Raw genomic sequence first — 25,747 nt, forward strand, 5'->3', positions numbered from 1 at the left:
CAATTATTAGCAAAATTTAGTATCTTCTTATCTTTTCACAGCACAACATCTATTTGTTAACTTAGAGTGAAGTAGTCTTTGTACAGAAATCATTGCTTTTGATGTTAATTAAATATAATAATGTTTCAGTTTATGACTTGTGCTTTGGGGGTCTTGTATTTAAAAGTTCTTTGCTACCTCAAAGTCTGAAAGATAGTCTCTGCCAGTCTCCCTACCCCTTTTGTTAACTGCCACCCCAGCCAGGCTCAAGTGCCCCTGTGAGCTGGCTCCTCAGCGTAAACTGGCTGCTGCTCTTTGGCCCGGCAGTGGTCAATGGGGAGAAAATACTTCCCGACTTTCTTCCCATCCATGGCTCCTGACACTTAGCTGCTCTGGGTTGCTCTTTCTCCATTACATTAGGATTTAACTATCTTCTCTGGTCTCAGGAGATTCTCTTGATTTTTGTTATTTTGACAAATCTGTTGATCTCCTTGCTTTTGTGGCTTTTCTAAGACTGCATCAGGACAAAGTCAGTCAGCAGCCCTGAACAATGGATTATTTATTGCATAGGCATTTTTAAAGGCTTTCTAATGACATGGGAAAAGGCTCATGATATAACGATGAGTGAAAAGTAGGATACAAAACTGCATATAGTATAAATCTCAGTCATGTGCATATACACAAGAGTGAGTATGTGTTTTTATATATTTACATGTAAAGGAAAAAATGCTCATATGCCAAAATGTCAGTAGTTGTTTCTGGGTTATGGAATTATGAATGATATTTTTCTTCGTTATAAATTTTCTGTTTGCTCCAAATCCTGCCCCTCCAACTTTTCTTCAGTGGCTATGTATTTTTTAACCAGGAAGTATCCTTTTTTTAAAAATGATTGTATTCAACCATAAGGTTGTACTTTTAGACCATTAGAGAGAATTATCTTCAAATGTGTCTATACTTAAGTTATCATATGGGTTTATCCTTTTAGATTAATCTGTATAGTTTTCTGTCATTGTGCTGTTTATCCAAAGCTTTGAACCCATGCATGGGTTTAGGTCCAATTTTTTTTGAGTGCTTTGTTAAAATTTATTTAAAATTTTTATTATGAAAAATTTCTAACAAAAAAAAGTAGGGAGAATAATCTAATGAACCCATGTACCGACTTCCTAGATTTAACAATTGTTCACATTTTGCCAGATTTGCCTTATCCTCTTTGTTGAGGTGTATATTAAAATAAATTACATCCATCTTAATATTAAACTCATAAGTATATGTACCTCTAAAAAATATTTACCTACCTAGCAACAGTACCTTTACATGTCTAACTTGATTAACCATAATTTTTAAAATACATCCCTAGAGATTTTTCTCTTCTGTTCTTCAACCTTCCAAACCAGGATTCTGGGTTTCCGCCGAGCCCCCTTGGTGGTTGGCAGATTTGTTAATCTGCGGACAGAGATCAAGCCTGTTGCCACGGAGCAGCTCTTGAGCACCTTCCTAACCGTAGGTAAGAAGATTATAGAGGACATTTACATAGGGGAGTAGTTAATAAGTTAAATGGGATATCATGAAGCAAGCTGGTTCATGACTTTTAGGAACTGAAGAACTCAAGAGAATACAAAAACAATCAGGCAGCCTGTTTTCAGGTTCCGGGGGGAAATGGATCTAAAGGTAGATGACAGGAAATTGAAAGTTTTCCCTAATGTGTGCTTTGTTGTGTCTGTGAAACAGGAAGTGAGATTATTTACTGAGAGTGTAAGTAGGTGATAACTTTACTTCCTCCTGCTTGATCTCAAACTAAATCTCAAACTCAGATTTTGGCCTAAATCTGTTATTGTCTGTATATCATTGGCTGGGGTTTTTTTCATATACACATGTACTTTCTTGGGAACTGTCTCCTGTCTCCTTAGAATTGAGGAAACCTTAAAGCAACTCTATAAGAGGGTCCAAAATTCCCTTATAGGGTTGCTTTTGGGCCTGGAAGATCACCACTGCCTCCTAGTACTCTGCTTTGGTTAGCCAGTAACTCACTGTGCATGGAACTGGCTATGGTCCCTCTGGCCTCTGTTCTCCATTATCTCTTTCTTAGGTAAGGGATCTGAGCTAAAATTCTCACTCCTATTCTCCTTGTGGGCACAACGAGAATGGGAAGAATTCAGAGGTACCGTGGTCTCTTGTTTCAGCCTCTTCATGGTGGCATTTTCAATGACACAGTGGTCTGCCTTATGATGTGACTGCTGAAACAGACACTGGACGATAAACTTCACCTTGCTGTGCTAGAGTGAATGGATTTACATTTAAAATGAGCTGAAACTGAACGTTTAAAGGACCTGCAACAGGTTCATCATTCAGAATTTAAACTTATAAGGCTAAGGTTATCCTGTTCTTACAAATAACCAGAAGCATTCAATATCACTCATCTGTTTCATGTATTTTGTAATCACTTTTGCTTGTCCAATTTTATGCTTGGGCAAACATGAATTCCTGATGGATAAGAGGAGGTCAAGAGGAATAGGTCAGAGTCCCTGCTCTCTAGAGAATCAGAAAAGGTTCAACTCATATGCTGTGCAGGTGTGGGGAGGGGAGAGGCCAGAAAAAGGTTTGTAGAGGAGGTTGTTAACACTTGGACTGAGTATTGAAAAATCAGTAGGAGCTACTTGGGCAGCCAAGATGAAAGGGTATTGGGCAAAATAATAGGAAGTAATAACAAGCACAAGAACATAAAGACCTGAGGGGCTGGCCTGGTGGCACAGTTGAGTTCGTGTGCTCCGCTTCAGTGGCTTGGGGTTCACGGGTTTGGATCCCAGGTGCAGACCTGCACACTACTCGTCAAGCCACGCTGTGGCAGCATCCCACGTAAAATGGAGGAAGACTGGCACAGATGTTAGCTCAGCGACAATCTTCTTCAAGCTAAAAGAGGAGGATTGGCAACAGGTATTAGCTCAGGGCCAGTCTTCCTCACAGAAAAAATAGATAAATAAAGACCTGAGAGTACACCAGATTGATGCATTTGGGGAATAAGCTTCTAGATACACCCTACAGCATAGGGCAGTGTCTCAGTTCAAGCTGCTATAACAAGATAGCGTAGACCAGGTGGCTTAAACAATAAAGATTTCTTTCTCACAGGTCTGTAAGCTGGAAGTCCAAGATTAGGGTGTCAGCATGGTTGGGTTCTAGTGAGGTCCCTCTTCGTGATTTACAGTCAGCCACCTTCTTCCTGTGTCCTCACATGGCAGAGAGAGAATGTGAAAGGAATCATCTCTCACGTGTCTCTTCTTAGAAAGGCATTGGTCCCATCATGAGGGCTCCTCCCAAAAGCCCCACCTCCAGATCCCACGACCTTGGGAATTAGGGCTTTAACATAGGAATTTTGGGGAGATGCAGACATTCAGTTGATAGCTGGCAGATAGAGGAATTTGGCTGAAGGTAGGTTTTAAATAATGGGCTGACCTTGGCACAGTTTTTTAAAACATATTACTAGATAACGTGGTATAATGATAACTAAATTCTGTGTAGCCCTTGCAGTTGGACAGAGCACTTGCACGGTTACCTTATTGATCCTCCTGCTAAGAGTGCAGTGAGTGGGGGGGATTTATCCGCATTTCCTACCTGAGAAACAGGCCTTTCCCCAAAGGCACAGAGCTGCTAATCGTTAGCCAAGATTCAAACCCAGACTTTAAGACTAGAAAATATTTCATCTGCTTATCTTCTTTTATATTTATTCATTTATTCATTCAACAAAATTTTATTTCACTTCTGTGTTGTGGCAGGCTCTGACCTAGGTGCTGAATATACAAAAGTGAGTGACACCTTCCTGCCTTCAAGGAGCTTTGTCTAATGGTGGAGCCAGATGTGTGCAGAGGTCCTGTGAGAGTGTAGCGCGACAGGGGAGGGGCCTGGAAGGTGGCATCCTGGTGATAGCTAATTAGTGAAGGTGATAGTTCAATCAAGTCTGAAAGTGAGAATAACAATCCCCCAGGAAGATACAGTGGGAAAGAACATTCCAGGTTGGGACTCTCAACATTTTTTGTGCTAGAGACTCCTTTGCCAGTCTGGAGAAGCTTATGGAGCCTTTCTCAAAGTGGTGTTTTTAAATACATAAATTAGAATACATAAGACTTACAAATGAAACCAATAATAGTAAAGTATAGTTTTGTTATCAAAAATTACAAAAAGCAAATTTGTGATATAGTAACACATGCTTTGTTATTTAACACATTAAATAGCAGTGATCTATTAACTCCCATAATTTCAAACTATGAAAATAAATGATACTTTGCAGTATCTTCAAGAGAGCTAATATGATATGAAAAATCTGTGATTTCTTCTGGTGAAAAAGTCACAGGTGATTCTAATAGTACTGTGGTTTGCTCCCTACCATCATAATTGAAGGGCATGCTAAGTTTCACAAAGAGATTAGTGAAAATAAAAGTGTAATTTTTTTCCCATAGGTTCATGGCCCCCTGAGTTAACCCTGTTCCAGTGGAGGACAAGGCATAGGCAAGGGTGATGACAAGTGAGAGCAGAGCATGGCAAGCTCAGGAGCTGGTGTGGTGTCGCTGAAGTTAAGGGTCTGTGTGGGGCTGGTGAGTGAGGAAGGCCGGAGGTTGGGACCGTGTCACTGAAGTGCGCAAGGCTTAGAAGCCGAGACTTTCTCCTTAGGCCCTGGGAGGCCATTAAAAGCATTTGAACCTGGAAGACTCAGATTTGAATTTTAGAAAACTAATTGTGGCAGCATTGTGGAGGATGAATTGGGAAGGGGAAGATGGGGAGATGAGAGCACTTGAGGGCTACTGTAGTAAGTTCATATGCAGTGAGAGCCAGAAGGAAAGCAAGGATGGGGAGAGAAAGATTCAAGAGTTACTCAAGAATTAGAGTGAAAAGAATTTGGTGAACCTTTGGGCTGAGCAGGACAATTCAGAGGGAGAGGAAAAAATTAAGAACGACTCCCAAGTTTCTGAATTGGATGACTAAGTAGATAATGAAGCCTTGAGCTACTTTAGGAATGCACGGAAAGGAGCAGATTTAGGGAGGTGGAGCAGAGGAAGATAGTTTAATTTTGGATATTTTGTTTTCTTGTATGAAATAGTAAGAAATATATATATTGGTCTCTGTCCCCTCTTCCTGACACAGAGCTTCTGAAACACTTGTAAATTCCTAAGTGATAAGAGCACAAGGAGCATCTGTTGTTGTATTGAGGTGACTCTGGGTGGGCTCCTGCATGCCTCTTGGATGGGAGCTGTCACCAGAAAGACCAAGCTGTAATTAGAAGCTTAGAATTTTCAACCCCGCTCTACCCATTCTCCAGAGATGGGAGAGGAGCTGGAAATAGAGTGAATAGTTAATCATGCCTGCATGAGGAAACCTCCCTAAAAATCCCAGTAGTACAAAGTTCAGGGAGCTTCCAGGCTGGCAAACCGTAACACTTCCACGAGCCACTGTGCTGGGACCCAAACTCCTCAAGGACAGAAGCTCCTTTGTTCAGGACCTTGCCCTGTGTATCTCTTCATCTGCCTGTTGATTTGTATCTTTTGTAATAAACCAGTAATCTGGTTTCCTGAGTCCTCTGAGCCATCCTAGCAGACTGGTTTTTTTGAGGTGTAATTGACATACAATATTATATTAGTTTCAGATATACAACATAATGTTTCAGTATTTGTATATATTGTGAAATGATCACAAAAGTCTAGTTAACGTCCATCACTATACATAGTTACCCCTAAGAATTGTTATTCCTTGTGATGAGAACTTTTAAGATCTATTCTCTTAGCAACTTTCAAATATGCAATACAGTATTATTAACTGTAGTCACCATGCTGTACATTACATCGCCATGACATATTTATTTTATAACTGGAATTTTGTACCTTTTGACCCCATTAACCCATTTCACCTACCCCCCCACCTGCCACCTCTGGCAATCACCAATCTGTTTTTTGTATTTATGAGCTTGGTTTTCTTTTTCCTTTTTTTATTTTTAGATATAAGTGAGGTCACATGGTGTTTATTTTTCCTGTCTGACTTATTTCACTTAGCATAGCGCCCTGAAGGTCCATTGATGTTGTTGCAAATGGCAAGATTTCATTCTTTTTGTGGCTGAATAATATTATATTCCATACATATATACACCACATTTTCTTTATCCATTCATTTGTCGACGGACACTTAGGTTGTTTCTTTTTCTTAGCTATTGTAAATAATGCTGTAATGAGCAGATATCTTTTTTTTTTTTTAAAGATTGGCTCCTGAGCTAACATCTGTTGCCAGTCTTCTCCTCTTTCCTTCTTCTCCCCGAAGCCCCCCATACATAGTTGTATATTCTAGTTGTGAGTGCCTCTCGTTGTGCTGTATGGGACGCTGCCTCAGCATGGCCTGATAAGCGGTGCCATGTCTGCACCCAGGATCTGAACCAGTGAGATCCTGGGCCGCTGAAGCAGAGCCTGTGAACTTAACCATTCGGCCATGGGGCCAGCCCCCCCCAGATATCTTTTTGAATTAGTGTTTTCATTTCTCTTGGATAAATACCCACAAGTTGAATTGCTGGATCATATAGTAGTTCTATTTTTAATTTTTTGAGGACCCTCCATACTTTTTCCCATAGTGGCTGCAGCAATTTACATTCCCACCAACAGTGCACCAGAATTCCCTTTTCTCCACATCCTCACCAGCACTTATTTCTTGTCTTTTTGATGATAACCATTCTAATAGGTGTGAGGTGATATCTCATTGTGGTTTTGATTTGCATTTCCCTGATGGTTAATGGTGTTGAGCATCTTTTCATGTGTCTGTTGTCCATTTCGTATGTCTTCTTTGGCAAAATGTGTATTCATATCCTCTGCCCATTTTTTAATGGGATTGTTTGGTTTTTTATTATTGAGTTGTGTATGTATTTTGGATATTAACTCTTTATCAGATATATGATTTGGAAATATTTTCTCCCATTCAGTAGGTTGCCTTTTCATTTTGTTTATGGTTTCCTTTGCTGCGCAGAAGCTGTTTAGTTTGATGTAGTCCCACTTATTTATTTTTGCTTTTGTTGCCTTTGATTTTGGTGTCAAATCCAAAAAACGATTGCCAAGACTGATGTCAAGGAGCTTACCGCCTGTGTTTTCTCCTAGGAGTTTTAAGGTTTCAAGTCTCTAATCCATTTTGAGTTAATTTTTGTGTATGGTGTAAGATAATGGTCCGGTTTCATTCTTTTGCACGTGGCTGTCCAGTTTTCCCAACACTATTTATTGAAGAGACTATCTTTTCCCCATTGTATATTCTTCTGCCCTAGCAAACTAATCAGACCCAAGGAGGGGCTAATGGGAACCTCTGATTTGTAGGCAGTCAGAAGCATGAATGACACCCTGGACTTGCGATTGGCATCTGAAGTGTAGGACAGTCTTGTGCGACTGAGCCCTTAATGTATGGAGTCCAGTGCTTTCTCCAGGTAGATAGTGTCAGAATTGAGTTGAATTGTAGGACACCCAGCTGGTGTCAGAGAATTGCCTGGTGGTGGGGGAAAACTCTCACACAGTGGAATTGGGTGCAGAATCTTACCTTGACAGGAACATCCAGGGGTAAATGTTGTCTGGTCATGTAGAAGCTGAAGTCTACAGCTTAGGACAGAAGTGTGGGCTGGAGAGTTAGATTTTATTATCACAGGTGATAGTTCATCTGAGGAGAGCAAAGAGACTGAGGTGATCAGAAAACCAGTTTTAAAAGTTTGGTTCATCCAGGAAATAGTGAAAGATTCAGAGCCTCCGGTTCATGGCGATAAAAAGAGAATATTGAAGTCTGGAAAAGCAGGTTGGAAGCAGATTATTAATAATAGCTGGCATTGATTGATCTCTAATAATGTGTCAGGCCCTGTGCTAAGCATTACTGTGAATTATCTCATTTACTCTCCACAACCCGATGATGGAGGAACTGTTGTCTCCATTTTACAGAGGAAGCTTCATGAGGCGAAATTACATGCCCAAAGTCTTGCAATCTAATGAGTATTTATAGTCCATATTTTATCCCCAGAAACCTGGCCCTAGGTCCCACTCTTAACCATTACTCCATACTCCATTCAGTTATGAAGGGTCTTTTTACCAAACTCCAGAGTTTGGATTTTGTCCTGCAGGCAACAGGTTTCCTACAACAAGCAATGTTTTGCTTTGTTTTTTAACTTTTTGAATCAGTAATATGTTCACACAACTCAAAATTTAAAAAAAATATTAAAAAGACTACAGTGAAAAGTTTGCCTCCCATCCATCTGTTCCTTCTCCTTCCTCAGTGGTAATCTCTATTAGTAATTTCTTTATGTCCTTTTTGTTTGAAATATGACTATATGTTTTCATTTAACTCTACCATTTTATGCAATATAGGTGACACTGTACATAGTTCTGCATCTTACTCTTTTTTTTTTAATTTTTTTTTAAAGATTTTATTTTTTCCTTTTTCTCCCCAAAGCCCCCCGGTACATAGTTGTGTATTCTTCGTTGTGGGTTCCTCTAGTTGTGGCATGTGGGACGCTCCCTCAGCATGGTCTGACGAGCAGTGCCATGTCCGCGCCCAGGATTCGAACCACCGAAACACTGGGCCGCCTGCAGCGGAGCGCGCGAACGTAACCACTCGGCCACGGGGCCAGCCCCTGCATCTTACTCTTTTTACTTAATCTATCCTGGAAATCTTTTTATCATCTCATATAAATAGCTTCTTCATTCTTTTGTTGCTGCAAAGTGTTCCATTGTATGGATCTACCATAATTCATTTAACCAGTCCCTTATTGGACGTATAAGTTCTGATATTTTGTTTTTACAAGCAGTGTTTTCCAGGATTACCATGTACGTATGTTACTTCATAACATGAGCAAATACATCCAGAAGTGGAAGTGCTGGGTCAAAGGTCACGTGCATTTTTACATAGGTGTTTAAGCAGTTTACATTCCCAGTAGTGGTGTAGGAGAATGCCTCTTTCCCCTAGACTCACAATGTGTTATCAAACTTTGTTTTCTATTTCACATATACATCTTTTTCTTTGTTAAGAGCCATTTGTATTTTCCTTTATCTGTCTTTCCATATCCTTTGCTCATTTTCAGCTATGTCATTGGTCTAACCAATTAAAAGGAGCTCATACATAGGGAGGAGATAGCCCTTTGTGATATGAGATGTAAATATTTTTCCCAAATCTTTAATTTCTTTTGATTTTGTTTATGGTATTTTTTTGCCCTATAGAAATTTTTGTTTGACTTTAATGTAATAGATCTGTCTTTTCTGATAGATTTTCTGATTTTGAATTGTAGTTAGCCTTGCTCACACCAAGGTTATGGGAGAATTCTGCCTTATTTGTCTTTTTTAGTACTTTTATAGTTTTTTCACATTTAAGTTTTTGATATTGTTGGAATTTATCCTGGTATGTGGAATGAAGTGTGGCTACAATTTTTTTTTTTTTCCCAGGTGGCTATCAGTTGTCCCAATAGCATTTATTAAAGAGTTTGTCTTTTTTCCACTGTAATAAATTTCCATTTGTGTGTTCTTCAATTTCTGGACTTTGTGTTCTGCTCCACTGGACGTTATGTCTGTTCATGAACTGGTCTACAATGTTTTAATTATCGAGGTATTATAGTATATTTTGATATCTGGTAAGACTAGTCCCCTCTCTTTGCTCTTATTTTAAGAGTTTTCTGGCAGTTCTTATTTATTTTTCCTTATGACTTTTAAAGTTGTCATATCTAGTTACCCCCTAAAAGATCTGTTGGTATTTATGATGGGATCAAGTTAAATTTATAAGTTTATATTTTTATAATTATTAACATTATAAATGTGGTATATCTTTCAATTAGTTCAAATCTTTTTAAGGAAGAAGAGAAAAGTTTGTAAGGTAAATGAGAGGGATATAATCAGCTTTGTGGATAGGTGTGTAGTAGATGAGTTTTTAGTTAGTGTGTACTGTGCCAGAGGTTGGAAATACTAAAAAGTGTGAGTGCTGTTTGTCTCTTCCAGGACGTGTGTGCATAAGAACGTAAACAGTCATTAATAGTAGTATGTGATTTTTTTTTAGGTGTAGGGAAAGTAGGTCATTTAATGATTATATTTCATAGAGGTGGAGGGCAAAGGAAACATTCCTTTTTAGATTTTTTTAAGTTTTTATTTTGAAATAATTTTAGATTTACATATAAGTTGCAGAACTGGTCCACGGAGTCCCCCAGACTCCTCAATTGTTAACACTTCTGAACCATTTGAGAATAGGTTGGAGACATGAATACTCATTACATCGTTTAGGGCTCCCCTGAGACTTGAGTGAGTATTTCCCAACTCCTTCACAACCACATTCAGCCGTCAAAATCAAGAGATTAACCTTGATCCAATATCACCATCTAATCCATAGACCCTATTCAGATTTTGCCACTTGTCCCTGTAATGTCCTTTGTAAATCCAGGATTTGGTCTAGGATCATATGTTGCATTCAGGTGTCATGTCCTTTTAGCCTTCATCAGTCTGGAACAATTCCTCACTCTCTTTGTTTTTCATGACCTTGACATTTTGTAAGAATGCTGACCAGTTACTTCATAGACTATCTCTTAATTTGGGTTTGTCTAATGTTTCCTCGTGATTTAAAAGTTTTGGCGGGAGTACCAGAGAAGTACTATTGTGCTCTTCTCAGTACATCATATCAGGAGGCACGTGATGTAGATTAGTTGCTATGACCCATTACTGGTGATGTTAACTTTTATCACTTGATTAAGATGGTAGGTGTCTGCAAGGTTTCCCTAGTATAAAGTTAATAAGTATTTTATACTTATTAATAAGTAATTACTGAGTACTTTGTAGGGAGATGCTCCAGAACTATGTAAATATTCTGTCTCCCTCAAACTTTTGCCCATCAGTTTTAGCATTCATTGATAATTCTTGCCTGAATCAATTACCATGATAGTTGCCAAATCATTATTTGCTAATTCTATCATTCTTTCTGGACTTACTGGTTGCCATTATTTTAAAGGGTAGAACTTCCCCCACCCGGCCCCCCATTTATTTATTTGTTTATTAATATCACTATGAACTCTCAGACTCTTAATTTACCCAGTGTTACAGTTTATTACTGTTATTTATTTTGATGCTCAAACTGTCCCAGATTTGGCCAGAGGAACCCCTACAGATTGTCCCTTGTGTCATTTGGAGTGTTCCCATCATTCCCTGAGTACTTCTTACAACTGCCATAGCAATATGACCCAGGCTCATCTTGTACTTTCCCTGCCCCAGCCCTAGCATCAGCTCTTTCTCCAAGGAGCCTTGGTTCCTTTTAATGTAGTGTTAAAATGATATTTAGAAACTACTATGTGAGTGCTAGGAATGCTCATTACTACCTGGTTGTCATTGTTTCCAGGTTCTCTTGAATGACAGAGGTAGGAAATGTATATATATATTCATACACATGTATACGTATATATGCACACATGCACACACAAACATCTGTGTCTTTTTCTATATCCATGGGTGTGTTAAAACCATCAATTTAAACCAATAGCTCCAATTCTTATTCAGCACCACAGGGTTTATTCTGGCCTTCTCCCTTTCTATATGTTAATCTCCCTTCTCCATCTGTGAGAAACCTTGTTCCCATTATTCTCAGCTTATTGACTTATTTGCTCAACACCACATCCCTCTCATCCCCACGTGTAACCAAACTCCTGGCCCACAGCTTGGCCCTGTCTCCCTCCTCTGGGTACTCTGGCCAAAATCTCAGCCCTGACAAAGAAGAGGACATTGCTTTCCTTTACTTAAAATGAGTTCAGAAAGATACTTGTGACAGTAGTTGACGCCTGGGAGAGAGATTGGGTATAGGGGACACAGGGGAAGGGAGACTGACTTTATTGTATGTACCCTTTAGTGTCTTTTGAATTTTTTTATACCAGGTGCTTTTATTACCTATGCAGAAAATAAATATTTTAACTGTAAGTTAAGGATCTTTGTTTTCACAGTATCTTACTTAGCTGCTCTCTTCTACGTCATTTGGGGAGAGTTTGGAATCTTCCTTTTTTCCTTAAGTGTATTTGGCTCCTTTCTTTTAGGAAATAATACTTGTTTCTATGGGAAGTGTTATTACTGCCGAGAAACAGAGCCAGCCTGTGCTGATGGAGACACAATGGAGGGATCTGTCACACTTTGGCTTCCAGATGTGTGGCCTCTGCAGAAACATCGACACCCATGGGGCAGGACTTACCGAGAGGGCAAGTTGGCCAGGTAAATGCTCCTGTGAGCCACTACTTAATTATCTCCTGTGCCTGGTTGGGTACCAACCCTGTATAGAAGCCATAGGTTCTGTCCTATACTAAAAAGGACTGGCAGGGCAAGGGCAAACCTGCTAGGCAGAGACTCTCTCTTCTCTGTGTTTTAGACAATGCCAGGTACAGGGCTGGCACTCAGTAAATAACCCTGGTGATGCTGCTTGCCTCTAGGTGGGAGTATGATGAGAGCTACTGTGATGCTGTGAAGAAAACATCCCCTTATGACTCTGGCCCACGCCTCTTGGATATCATTGACACAGCTGTCTTTGATTACCTGATTGGCAATGCTGACCGCCATCACTATGAGAGTTTCCAAGACGATGAAGGCGCTAGTATGCTCATCCTTCTTGATAATGCCAAAAGGTAGGACCAGCAGGAATATCCTTATAGTTATGGGTTTCTGTGTATACAAGAAAGATGTTTTCTTGGGTATCCTGGAAAACATTCAGAACACAATTGACAGGAGTCATCCTTCCCGTTTCTTCTCGGGGTCTTCATTGTTGGCACCATCCTTCCATCTTTTTCAGGATTTTACTCCCTCCACCTGCTGGGATCTGAGGACTTTTAAAAATGGGAAAGTGGGTTTTTTTCCATGGAGTCAAAGACTCTGATTTTCTTCGCAGACAACTGTAAACCAAGGTCTTTGATTTATTGTTACTTACATCATTCTTTTTTGATTATGATGTTTTAGAATCTTGAGAGTACATATTTAATAGAACATGGAATTTAATTACTGTTAAATTATTCTATCCAAAGGTTCACTCAGCTTAAAAAATTAATTTATTTGCTGAGATGTTTTACTATTTCTATGGCAGTCTAGACCCAGACTTTTTGCTATCGTGAGAAGAGCAGTTACTTGGGGATTATATATAAGGACAAGCTACTTTTATCTTGAATAAGACAATTTTATTAATTTTGAAAAAGTGGAATGTCCTTATTTTTTAGGTCTGAGCTATTTGAAGAGCACATGTAATTCTTGTTTACACTCCATATTCTCCATGGTGCCCAGTTCAGTACCACCCTTTTAGTTACACTTCATAAGTGTTTACTAAATAGAATACTTCCTTGGAGCCCAGAATTGTCCAGGCTGTAGGTCACTACTGTTAACGTTGGTTGCTGAGAATAAACTGAAACGTGTATCCTCAGCAAAGAATGCATGGGCAGCATTTGCTAATGATGCCACCATCTTATGCTGAGCACCAGGTTCCTCATGCTCCATGAAAGGTGATATTAACTACAGAAAGTGAGAGGCCAGCAAACAGTGCCTTTCCCTCTCCCCCTCCCACAGCAAAGCAGGTAGTGGCCAGTGCTATATACATTCAGGAAAATCTTTATCCTTACTTGTAAAACTAATCTTTTTTTTTTCTTTAAAGATCATGTGTACTGTGGGAATACACATGGAAATAGTTGCCTTTGCCATTTATTATTTGAGGGCCTGCACTGTGCTAAGGGCTACCAGACCCTCCAGCTGTTAAGGTGAGCTTCCAGGAAAAGAGTGGAAGGTTGACAGTTTTTCCAGAATTAGTTCTCCTTTTCTAACTCTGAATTCCTGCTGAGATCATTTTTACATCTGCTTTGAATCACTGTTTTCTCAGCCTCTGTGAGCAGTTTTTCCAGTTTGAATCTGTTCATATACTGAAATGTAGGGAAGAAGATAATCCAAATCTTTTCTGATTGGTAATTTTGGAGTAGAACAAGTCTAACTTCTTTTTATAAGTAATGACCATCTGCTTGTTTGCAAGAACCTAATACGAATAGCCTTTATTTCTCTACCCACCCTTAAAATCTTTTCAAGTTTAGGGGTCTTCAGGGGTCTCGCTTTGGTCTGTGGACTCCACACTGTGTTACCATGGTTATGCTTCAGCACCTTGCAACATCATGGCAGGAGAAAGGATCCTTGTAAATGAGTATATTTGTCGTTTGATGCTGCAGTATGGGCTGTTAGGAATCCTGTGTCTAATTGGTCATGCCCTGTTTATTTTTAATTTAAGTGATTTGAGCTGTGGGAGCATGAAGTTATCTAGGATCACATTTGGGTTTCTTATGGAATTTACTCTTGCTTTGATGCTAAGAAGGGAACTGGTGCTTCCACCTAATTCACTAAGTTTTGATTTAATTTTCAGCTTTGGGAACCCCTCGCTGGATGAGAGAAGCATTCTTGCCCCTCTCTATCAGTGTTGCATGTAAGTTACACACATGAAACACATGTGCCTGCATTGCTTTCCTTTCTAGGATCAGGTAGCAGTATGTCAGTTTTCTTGGCCTTAAAACTTGTTAATCCCTGGGCAGCGCTTTTCCAACCCAGAACCCCTGGAGATCCTGAGATGGAGGATCAGGGAAAGGTGGAGGCAGGTAACCCAAAGCTCAGAATTCATTTCAAGTTATGTATGAATAGAAATTTTCAGTCTATTGAATAATGTATATCCGTGTTTGTTTTACTATCAGAATATAGTCCTTTCCTCCCAAAAAATCTAGTACAATCGTTGTCCCTGGTTGCTGTGCTATGTTTACCTTATGGTTTCAAGTCCTCTCACTCACCCCCACAGACCACCTGTGGTTTGCCTATCTCAATTTGCCATTGTGTAAACCAAAAGTAACTTTTCCCATAGGTATTTAGTAATTAATTTCTTTTTAAAGTCTATATTAGAGAACAAAGAAATTAAAAAGTAAATCATGAAAATGAGAGAAAGACTGGGCTCTCAGGAGCCCCTTTCAGCTCAGCGTTGCTGGTATCATTGTAAAGCAGGAGCAGTGAGGATCAGCTGGGATCCACCTTGCTTGGCTAACACAGAAATGCAAGTCCAGGAGCACAATGATTTTTCTTTTCTTTTATTTCTTTTTTTAATAGCAACAGTACTCTGCAGAAAGTGTTTACCCACGCAGCCCTTAATTGTCTTCATTAATATTGAGAAGCAATGATACATCCAGTTAACAACTGTATCTTTGAAGGAAGATGTTTTTGTGTTAACGGTCAGTGTTATCAGTCTGGTCCAGTCAGGAAATAGAAAAGACGTAGTGGGTTAAACAGGAAAGTCTAGTATAAAGAATTGTTAAACTGATACAAGAGTGACTATAGAAGAAAACTCGGGCTGAGGGAGAGTCCCCAAGGAAAGACAAACTTGGAAGCAAACCCCTTCCCCAAGGCTGGGGTTTGGACGTTAGTGGAAAAGGTGTAGTTTGGCCCACTGGATAAAGTTTGCTGGTTTGCAGGTGCTGAGTAAGCAGGAAGCAGCCCTCCAGATTGCAGGGGGATACAGGCAGTCAGCGGGTGGTGTCGTGGCATCCAGAGGGAGGGATGACTCAGTAGAAACCACTGGGCTGCAGGCAAGGCATGTTTGTGGGCCTACAGAGGGAATCAGGGTGCCAGCCTCAGCAGGCGGCCCTTGAGGCTCTGCTTTCCATGTCAAGAGGGCCTCAGGAAGGTTATCAGCGGCCAGGCTGAGGCTGCAGGATCACCGAGGGCCTGCCCTTCTTGGAATGTGGCCAGGGCAGAGCTCCGTTTGATGACCTCTCCCCGCCAGGCACACACTACTGACCCACTGTGCAGGAGCCAGAAGCATCTGGAGAGCCCTGCCTTCTGCAGTCTCTCTCGAGCGCCCTCTACTGAGAAAGCTTAAGAGAAGAGATGCTTAAGGAATTCTGTCCGTTATAGCAGGGGATATATGAAGAGTGAATTTGGAGCTGAGAGGCAGTCAGGTGACACCTTAGTTACACAGGGGAGCTCTGATGCTCTGGGCATTTGTAGTGTAGTTCAGAATGGCAAAATCACACTGCCTCTGTCCTTGTTTGTCCCTTCCATGTTTTATCCAAAGATTGATCTTCCTTAGTGTTTAAATAGTTGCAGAACAGACTGCCTCCTGCACAGTCTGACTTTTCTGCATACCTAGTTAATTCCCACATTACCCACAGGGAGGTAAGTACTTCTCCTCTGAGGTAAACAAAAGATCCTCTTTAGTTGGTGAAATGATTAAGGAAAATAGAGGTCCTTAAAATAAACTTTTCCTATTTATAATATTATTAATATTAGAAATTTTCTTTTTTAAAGATTGGCTCTGAGCTAACATCTGTTGCCACTCTTCTTTTTTTTCTTCTTCTTCTCCCCAAAGCCCCCCAGCACATAGTTGAATTCTAGTTGTAGGTCCTTCGGGTTGTGCTATGTGGGACACTGCCTCAGCATGGCCTGATGAGCGGCGCCATGTCCATGCCCAGGATCCGAACCGGCAAAACCCTGGGCCACTGTAATGGAGCACTCGAACTTAACCGTTCAGCCACAGGGCCGGCCCCAGAAATTTTTTTTTAATTCAGAAACTTAAAAAGAAGGAAATTAAAATTACCCATTAAGATGTAAGGATAACTCCCATTAACACTGTAGTGACTTCATTCTAATCTTGTCTGTGTATTTGTATGTGTGTTTGTGTGTGTGTGTACATAGACACACATTTTCTTTCTCCACAAATTTGGAGTAAAACATTTTTTCCCTCCAACTTTTTCCCCCAACCCAATATTATAACATGGGCATTTTCCCATAGCACTATATTTTCTTAACTGTCTTTGATGGCTGCATGGTATTCCCTTGAATGGATGAGCCATAATTTATTTAACTATTTCCCGATTGTTGGACATTTAGGTTGTTTCACATTTCTCCTGCTATAAATAGCACTGCAGTGAACATGTATAAATCTTTGTATCTCTGAATAATTACCCCCCCCAAAATATATTAAAATGTGGTAATGTGACTTACTCATAATGTAGAGGTACTTCTAAAACAGAAATGATATCTTTTAATTGAGATATTTTACATGATTATTTCTTTACTTTTATCCGCCGAGCAGACTTTAAACTCCATTTGATGGTGAGAGGTTTTATGTAATTTGTCCTAAAACTTTCTTTCAGCATTCGAGTTTCTACCTGGAACAGACTGAACTACCTAAAGAATGGTGTGCTGAAGTCTGCCTTAAAATCTGCCATGGCCCATGACCCCATCTCCCCAGTGCTCTCCGATCCTCACCTGGGCGCTATGGACCAGCGGCTCCTGAGTATTCTAGCCACCGTGAAGCAGTGCACTGACCAGTTTGGGATGGACACTGTGCTGGTGGAAGACAGGATGCCTCTCTCCCACTTGTAATTCTCAACACAAAATAAGTGAAACTTCTTTTTACAAAGATAGAGAAACAGCACAATCAACTCCAAATGGTATGAGATGAATTGGAAATGGCCAGCAGCAAGTTCTGGTGATAGGGGACAGGGTGGCATTGGATTTCTTTGGTGTTTTCTGTAGTAGAAACTAAAGCAAAGACTACAAGTTTCAGACCACGGAAATGTTCCTGCTGAATCACCTTCTTACTTCTCAGCATTTGCCCCATTCCAGCAGTGGGTATCCTAGTGGGTCAGTCTTAATTCTCATGCCAAAGGACACATAGAGGGATGACACTTGGATAGGTCAACGCTGGGATTGGTTCTGGAGTGTGTATTTTGAGTTTATCCTTATAGTCCTTTCTCCACACTAGTGGATTTTCTGAAAACACTTTGCAGTCTCTTGAGTCCTATTTTACTAGGACTAGTCAAATTGGGAATTTTACTGCCTCCCACGGAGTGGCAGCAAGTACAACCTGGCATTCTGTTGAGCCAAAATAGCATGCTCTGCTGGAGAGGTTTTGTTTTTAAGATAGAATTAGAGGGAAGGACAAAAGCAGGAAAGATGTTTGGGCTTTTAAGCCTTTAGGTAGTAATGCTTTTGATGATTCTTAGAGGAGGGAAGAAGAGAGACACCCACTTCATAGAACCAGAATCGGGGAGATGACTGAATTAATGAAAAACAGGTTCTCCTGTGTTTAAGTTCTAAAGATGTCTAAGAGCAAACATGACTTGTACCTAAGTAAAATCTGCATTCTCACAGTTGTGTCCAAATTAACCAAAAAATTGTCTCTAGAGAGCACATTGTTATGACCCAATTCTCTTATGGAGACATTTTTTTCCTTTTACCCAAAGCAGGCAAATCCTTTCCAAATTAACAAAGCAAACTGAACTAATACCTTGAGTAAGAGTTAGGTTCCCTGTGAACTCTGCCATCCTGATTTCTTTTCTGAAATGAATTTCCAGCTCTGCCTTTAAGGCATTTGGTCGCTGAAACTGCTGTTCCCAAGAAATTGGCAATGGTGTTTGTGCCTTTCTTGTGAGAAAAGCCAGCTCACTCCTGCAGGTGATGGTGGACGTCCTGCTGGTGGCTGGACCTCTCCTGTGACTTGGGCCATGTGGAAGACTGGAAGCAAAGATTTTAAACTTCTGAGCCTTAAAATTAAGGAGGTTACCAGGAAGAGCCTTACGATTTTGATTTATGTCAAACCGTAATTTCCTCATTTAATCTTGTTTGGAGTTCTGAACCCATGATGTCGTATTGTTCTTCATCTGTTAGCATTCTCAAATTTCAGGTTGCTAAAACACAGGCTTAGTTCTGTGTTCTGGCAAAGCGATTTTGACATGTAAGCAGTTGCAGTAAAATATAGGGCCAGAGGACAGGCCTGGTGTGCTCGCTCCCTGTGCACTCAGAGTTGTGTGCTGCTCTCCTGCATCTTGTCTGGGTGCTCTTCCAGTTTTGTACTTATGTCAAGCAGAGACTAATATTTAAACAGTGTGGTTGAACAAATTTAATGCCAGCCATTGGAGACCAGTTTTAGGGAACCACCCTTTCAAAAACAGTTTAGAATTTATGCCCCAATTTCCTCATATTGAAAAATAACTTAGTAACCTGTAAACTACTTTAAAATAGCATAAAATTAGGATACTTTTGTACTTCATGTGTGCATTTTGAGATGTACACAAGAATGGGCTGAGTTATAAAAAATGGTATTGAATTTAAGAAGACAGATAATTAGCACAAAACACTGAAATAGTGTTAACAAAAGGAGGCATTGATTCCAATTTTAAGAACACTTACTGTGTGCATCCAGGGAAACTCACAGTTGAGCTTGAGAATACCTTGGGGAGTGCTCACCCCAAAGCATCAGAGGACTGGCTGGAGGGAGACGGTGGGAAGGGTGCCAGCACTGCTCTCCTTGGTAACTGTTAGTTGAACTGAGTTATGGATTAGTGTTCTTTCAAACCCATGATACGTTTAGTATGTCACAGTGAAATGAATAAAAACCGTTCTCAAACTGGGAACTTTATTCGTAATGTTGAAGGCAGAATGTTCTGCTAAGGAAAACAGCAGGAGGGAAAGCTTTGAAAATCTCTCATCCTTTTTTCAAAAATTGCAGAAAATATATAATTTCATTCTCTTTCCCTACTATTTTAAAATTTATGATCTTAAAACATATTCAGATCTGTAGTGGTTAAAGTTAGAATTATGTTAACAGAATGGTGTGACATGACACTTAGAATATAAATTTATGTTCTAAATCAGGAGTCAATTAAGCTGGAAAAGTATGTTTAGGGGAATCTTGGAAAAACACAAACATAAGCTTATAGCCCTAAAATTCACAAACACTAAATTCTGTTTGAAAAAAAGAGGTAGATATCTTTTTTTAGAGCTTTGTAACAATGTCCTCTTTGTGGTTTATTCATTAGAGTCTAGCACTATTATAATCAAACAAGTCATTGGAAAGGTTTTTGGTCAGCTGTAAGTTGGGTGTGCCTCGCTAACATTTAAAGGTAGACATGGATACAGTTTAATATGAAACTAAGAAAATCAGAGCTGACTGCCATTTCCTGCCCACCTTCTTCCACTTCTTATATATGTTTATTCCAGAGTGGGGAAATATGGGTACAGAGGTTTCATCCTAAAATTGTTCTTTAAGATGAGTCTATATTGTGGGTTTGGGCCTAAATAATTTTCTGTGCAGAACAAATAATGGACAGTATCTGATTTGCTCAGAGTACTGTTCGATAATATATTAATAAGGCATTTATGCCTGTTTGCACTCAGGATTAATATGTCAAATTAAATTTAAGGAGGAAATGGGCAATTCAGGTACATCCATTGCATATTCTTTTGGGAAAGATGAATCCTATATATGGCAGTTTTTCAATGTCACCTGAAGGCAATGTGTTCTCCCAAAGAGATCCGTCTTTTCTGGTTAAAAAAAAAAAAAAAGGCTTTTGACCTTCCCTTTTCATCTATCATATGCCTTCAACCTCCCTTCTCGACGGTCCCTATGTTTTTGTTTGACCAGTAAATGACCACAGCTCAATGATGGCGAAACAGCATCTGTCAGTCAGCTGTCTTGTATGAGTCATCTTGTGAGCTTGAGCTTCAGGAAGCATGAGTAAAGCTATATGTATGTATATAGTCATATATGTATTCTGACAAGAAAGAAAGTATTTATTTTGACACAGGGAAACACTGATTTATGTTGAAGAACCTGAAGCTAGTAAAAGGTTCTCTTCTCAGTCTCTGAGAGTGGACCCTCAATGATGTAAGACATTTGGCAGACACCTAGCCGCTCTGGTGTGCCCGCGCTGGCTGGGCGCACAAGGGGGGCAGGTGGACCCGACTTTGTGAGACTGTTGTACGGGAGAAGGCCAGATTCTCTCCCTGAGAGTCTTCACTTCTGGGTTGAAAAGGTAGGGGCTGGGTACTATACTGCCACAGGTGTTTAAGGAGCTAAGGTGTTAGAAATACCAAATGTTGGGGGGACCGGGAATAACCTACTGGGAAGCTGATTTATTTGCTTTTAAGAGGTGTAGGAACCACTACCCTCTGTCTTGATCTGCCAAGGATTTCCTCTCAGAGCTGTTGCACAAATAGAGGTTGTGCTTGGTAAGACACCAAACGAGACAAGATATGCACCTAAATTTCTAATGTGTTCTCTGGGTTTCAATTCTGAAAAACAAGAAAATGAATAAAGATTTTAATAAGTATTGATTTATCACCTTTTCCTCTTACTTGTTTTTTCTCCCGTTTTCAGGATCCTTCCATCATTTTCTATTCCAGTTTCCTATCTGTTTTGTTAGGGGACGGAGATGCTTGCATCTCCTGCACTGACTTAACCTTCCACAGGGACTGTTCGCAGAGTCTGAGGGATGAGGCCTCACGTTCCCTCCCTAGTCTTCAGCAGGCCCGTCCTAGCTTGTGACTGTACCAGAATTTCCATGGGGTAATTCTTAGGTGCTTTTTGTGTGTTTAGTAAGTTAACTCCATAGCTTCTTTAGAGGTAAAGAATTATGAATCCTAAAGAATTTGTTGTCAGCGCAATGCCATAGAGGCATGGAAGAGAAGAGCAGTTGCCCTGATTATAATTCTTAGGACACCCAGATTGTTAGCTTTTGAAATGGAAATCAGCATCATAAACCTCAGCCAGACAACTGAGCAGAGTTCTTAAGATTTTTTACTTCATTTGCAGCATTTTTGCTTGTCCAGTTTTTGTCATTTGTACTTGAATACCGGCAGGAGGCTGAAGCCTGGTACATGTTCCTCTGTGACTCTCCATGGTCAGTCCTTTTCCAGGTGAGATTTCAGGCTCTGTTTGCTTCTCAAGCATATCAGAAGACGGGTACTAAAGCTTGAGACAGGCAGCTGGGAGTAGGGAAGGCATGGTCTGTTATGAGCTAATTTTACCCAGCATATTTGCCTATAAAAACTGATTTTTAGCAGCCTTCATTTTGTACAATAGAGATAAGAATGGTCATAACCACTGAGTTCGCATGGTGAGTTTTGTAAGGTAAGTTGCTATATAAATCCCAGGAAATAATAGTGTTGATTCACTTTGTAAAGTATCTGGTCTTTCTTCAGTAGACATTTGGGCATCGTGCTGTGAGCTGTGGATGCCATTGAGATGGTGATGACCTTCCCTCCCCTCAAAGAGCCAGTAGTCCCAGCAGAAGAGAACGGCTTGTGGAGTACTAATGCCTCAGGAATGCTGGAAATTAATTCCAGTGGAGATAAGGAGCAGGGAAGAATCATGGGGTGGGGAGGGGGAGAGGAGGGCGGGACCTGCAGTGAAGAAGGGGAGATTGAGCCGGGCTTGACCTGCGGTGTGTGAACCCCTGCCCCCAGAGCTGCAGAGCTGCAGGTTCAGAAGATGCAGCGCCACTTGCACCTGCTGTCTGTTTGCAGTATGTGGCTCACCAGGAATATCCTTCTGGGGGTGTCCCGTGGCTTTCATCAGGTGTGCCCTGTCTCTTGAGGACAGTCTCAGTCCACTGATGCTTCAGTTGTTGTGTGACACAGATGTTAAACAAAGGAGCCACTGGTGGATTGATGAGCTGTGGAACATTCAGATTGTTTTCAGAGTTGGCTTTTTACATGCCAAGTTTATCTGGAGATAAAGACTTGATTTTTACTCAAAGATTGTTTTCAAGGCAGATGGTATTCTGACTGCTTTCAGCAGGACCTTGCAAAGCTAGGTCCCATTCAGATGACCCCAATAAAGATGTGTTGTGCCCATTTTCTCTTAGAAAGACTTTGTTAAAATGCAGATCTTAATTGAATAGGTTTGAGGCCTGAGATTCTGCATTTCTAACAAGCTCCTGGGTGATGCCAGTGCCCCCTGTCCTTGGACCACACTCGAGGAGCCCTGATAGGGGTTTGCTTGCGGACTCATAGCTGCCTGTAGTTCTCACAGCAGCCTCTAGATGTCCCCGTCGTCCATGAGATTTTGCTGCCAGAGTTAAGCAGCAGCCGCCCAGCCCTGAGAATGCAGTGTTAGCAACTTACTGAAACTAGAGGCTTGTCTAAAAACCAGTGTTTGGATTCATTGTTTCTATGTGGGACTGACTCTGGTGACAAAAATGTTTACCTCTAATCTTTGAGGAAAAATTGTCTTCTTGAAATTAAGTGGTTTGTCCAACAACTTCCCTGCTACCTATTTTATTTACCATGAAATGCTAAATCCACATTGAAACATCCCAGAAATGAGCAGTGAGCCCTCCATGGAAGTTACAAGTAGAGGATTATTTCCATAGTCTTAAAACTTGGGTTTCTAAAAGAAACTAGTGTTAAGCTAATAATTTTATCACCATAAATTCACCTATAAACTTCACTAGTATAAATAAAACCATCCAAGCCTCCTGGTAGACATCCAGAGCCGCCTCCAGGGCGAGGCACATAAGATAATAGGAGTTAACGGGGTAACTGAATTAGCTCCTTAACCCTCACAGCATCCCTAGGGAGTGACTGTTTTATTATGCCCATTTTATAGGTGGGGAAACTGAGGCCTGGGGCAGTTAAGTAACATCCAAGGTCACACACAAAATGGTAGGGGCCAGTGAGTTAATCACTATACTAGATAACCATTCATGCCCAAACTACATTTACTGAATGAGTTAATGTTTTCAATTTCCAAATAGGCATAACGGCACATTCCTTGTTAACTATCCTCTGAAGGGCTTCATGCGCTTGATTGCACATGCAGCACAGGTGTACTGGCCACTGCTCCCTGGAAGGTTTGGGTTCTATTTTGCCATCATGCTGAGTGGCTAAGACATACAGTATACATATACGACTTTACTTTTCAATTTAACTCTCGTAGTATCCTAACTAAGGAGCTCGTCTGATTTCTGTAGCTGTTTGAACGAAAGGCAGGAGTGAATTTGATGAGCTGTTGAGGGAGGATTAGACCTGGCAGATAACAGATGAATCCATTTGCCTGTGGCATTTGTGACACATGCTACTGGAATTCACCTTACTATCTGAGCCCGACCTCAAAGCCACTGAGCCTCTGACAATCAAGTCCTATGATCTCTAGACCCCAGAAACTCAGGTGATTTTGGAAAATGTGTTAAACTCTTTGAAATCTAACAGCCTTGTTGCGAGCTCCTGCTGTGGAGAAGGGAGCCCCGAGGAAGGAGGCCCTCAGGTCTTTGGCCAGTGGTGTCTGAGAAGCTGCTCAGTCACAAGCACTTGAAAGCTGCAAACACAGTCAAGAAGGTGCACACACTACTTAGCCGAACTTCTTTTTAGTGAGAGATGATTACCTTAACGTGAGACCTTATGATTTTCCCGTGACTTGGAGTTTCCAAAACCCAAATATCACCAGACTGGAGTCCAACAGCTTCCTCTTGCTGTTGGTAGACTCCCAGCTGTGGAAACCTGCTCGTTGCTTAATGCTGTGTTTCATTTCCCTGTGTAGAGGCGCCAGGCCCGTTCTTCTCAGGGCCTCGTCCCCACTCCGCTGACTTCACTCGGCCGGCTCCCCTGGCCAACTCGCGCTCCTGGGGGAGATGGCTGCCTGCTTTCCTAACAGCTTGGTAGGAAGTTGATCTGTAGATACGGGGCAGGGCACAAATGAGTGCCCTTATTTGGTAGGCCTCAGATGGGCCACCAGAGCTGCCCGAAAGCACTAGCAGGGTGATTGACAGTGGCCGTGTCATAGCCTGACTTCACCTTCTTTGCAACCACAGTCACCCCGGAACAGCCTGCTGTCAGGAAGCGAGCCCTGGTTGGTAGGCAGCGCCCGCATCGGCCTGGGGATGCTCCCCAGGGCCCCAGCCTGGGTTTCGGTTCCCTGCGAGCGCTGGGCCGGCTCTGGGTCAAGTGGGAGACGAGCTCAGCCCGCCTGCGGTTCCCGTGGCAACGCCAGTCCCGGGCCGACCCGGGCCGCGGCAGTGCCGGCGCCCACCCCGGGCTTGGAAGAGCCGGGCCAGCCATGCTTCGCTGTCCGCGGAGCCCGCTCCGCCTCCGCCTCTGCCTCTGCGTCCTGCTGCTGCTGCTGCTGCTGCTGCCGGGCGCGCCGGGACACGGCGGCGACGCGGGGCCGGGGCCGGGGGCCGAGAAGACGGGCTCCAGATGGGCCTGGCCGGCCTTCCAGGGCCTGCAGGAGCGGCTGAGAGCGGCCGGGGCCCTCTCCAGACGGTACTGGGCGCTCTTCAGCTGCCGCGTGTGGCCCGAGCACTGCGAGGAGGACGAGGAGGCGCCGGCAGGGCCCCTGGGTAAGACCCGGTCGCCGGGGCCCCGCCTGCCCGCGCCCTGTGCGGTGGCACCGGGGCTGGGGCGCCGCTGTAATCAGGACCCCAGGGCAGGTGGCTTAGCAGCCAGCTTTGCTGTTCCGCCCAACTAATGGCGCATGCTGTGGGCAGCGGAAACCCCATCGCTGCGCCGCGGCACCCACCTCCGCACCCCTCCCCCCCGGGCGGAGCCCCTTTACGCAGTCAGATTGGCCTGGCTGCCCTCCCCCATGTCGCCTGTTCCTGACTCCTGCAGACAGCTCAGACTTCCTTGCGGTCTCCCAGTCCACCCTGGCATTATTCAAGGAGCTGCTCTTTCTCACCTTCTTGATGGCTTTAAGGAAAGGCCCCGGTTGGACACAGCCGCAGTACCTTCTCTTCCTCTGCGCTTGCGGAGACAGAGCCTGAGCTCGGAGTCCCGGACCCCGTCATCCTGGGTCCTGTAATAGCACTGTAAGGGTGATCCTGTAATGGTGCTATATACATCTTTCATTTAAATCAAAAGATTTCTAAATCCCAGTGAGTGATTTTTGTTTCGTTTTTGCTAATGCTGGGTATATTCAAATTGACATTTGACAAAACAATTTGGAGGCCCTTGGAGTTGGCCAAGATCAGATAATTTTGGAAGCCAGAGCA

General features: G+C 41.9%; 2 protein-coding genes across 12 annotated transcripts in view; both read left to right on the top strand.

The window, feature by feature from the left end:
- FAM20B (FAM20B glycosaminoglycan xylosylkinase) overlaps positions 1-21,088 on the top strand; it is a 45,465-nt gene extending 24,377 nt beyond the window's left edge. For all 8 annotated transcript variants that reach the window (XM_070591678.1, XM_070591676.1, XM_070591680.1 and 5 more), the window contains 5 exons: positions 1,374-1,483; positions 12,017-12,188; positions 12,404-12,595; positions 14,356-14,415; positions 17,126-21,088. In XM_070591678.1, the coding sequence (XP_070447779.1) occupies positions 1,374-1,483; positions 12,017-12,188; positions 12,404-12,595; positions 14,356-14,415; positions 17,126-17,357 (766 nt within the window). In that variant the 3' untranslated portion in view covers positions 17,358-21,088. The remainder of the gene's footprint in view (positions 1-1,373; positions 1,484-12,016; positions 12,189-12,403; positions 12,596-14,355; positions 14,416-17,125) is intronic.
- Positions 21,089-21,583: 495 nt separating this feature from the next.
- The window catches only part of TOR3A (torsin family 3 member A), a 42,889-nt gene continuing 38,725 nt past the window's right edge, over positions 21,584-25,747 (top strand). For all 4 annotated transcript variants that reach the window (XM_070591685.1, XM_070591686.1, XM_070591687.1 and 1 more), the window contains exon 1: positions 21,584-25,096. In XM_070591685.1, coding sequence (XP_070447786.1) covers positions 24,814-25,096 — 283 coding nt within the window. In that variant the 5' untranslated portion in view covers positions 21,584-24,813. The remainder of the gene's footprint in view (positions 25,097-25,747) is intronic.

The sequence above is a fragment of the Equus przewalskii genome, chromosome 23 (genome assembly GCF_037783145.1).
Source record: "Equus przewalskii isolate Varuska chromosome 23, EquPr2, whole genome shotgun sequence".
NCBI lineage: Eukaryota > Metazoa > Chordata > Mammalia > Perissodactyla > Equidae > Equus > Equus przewalskii.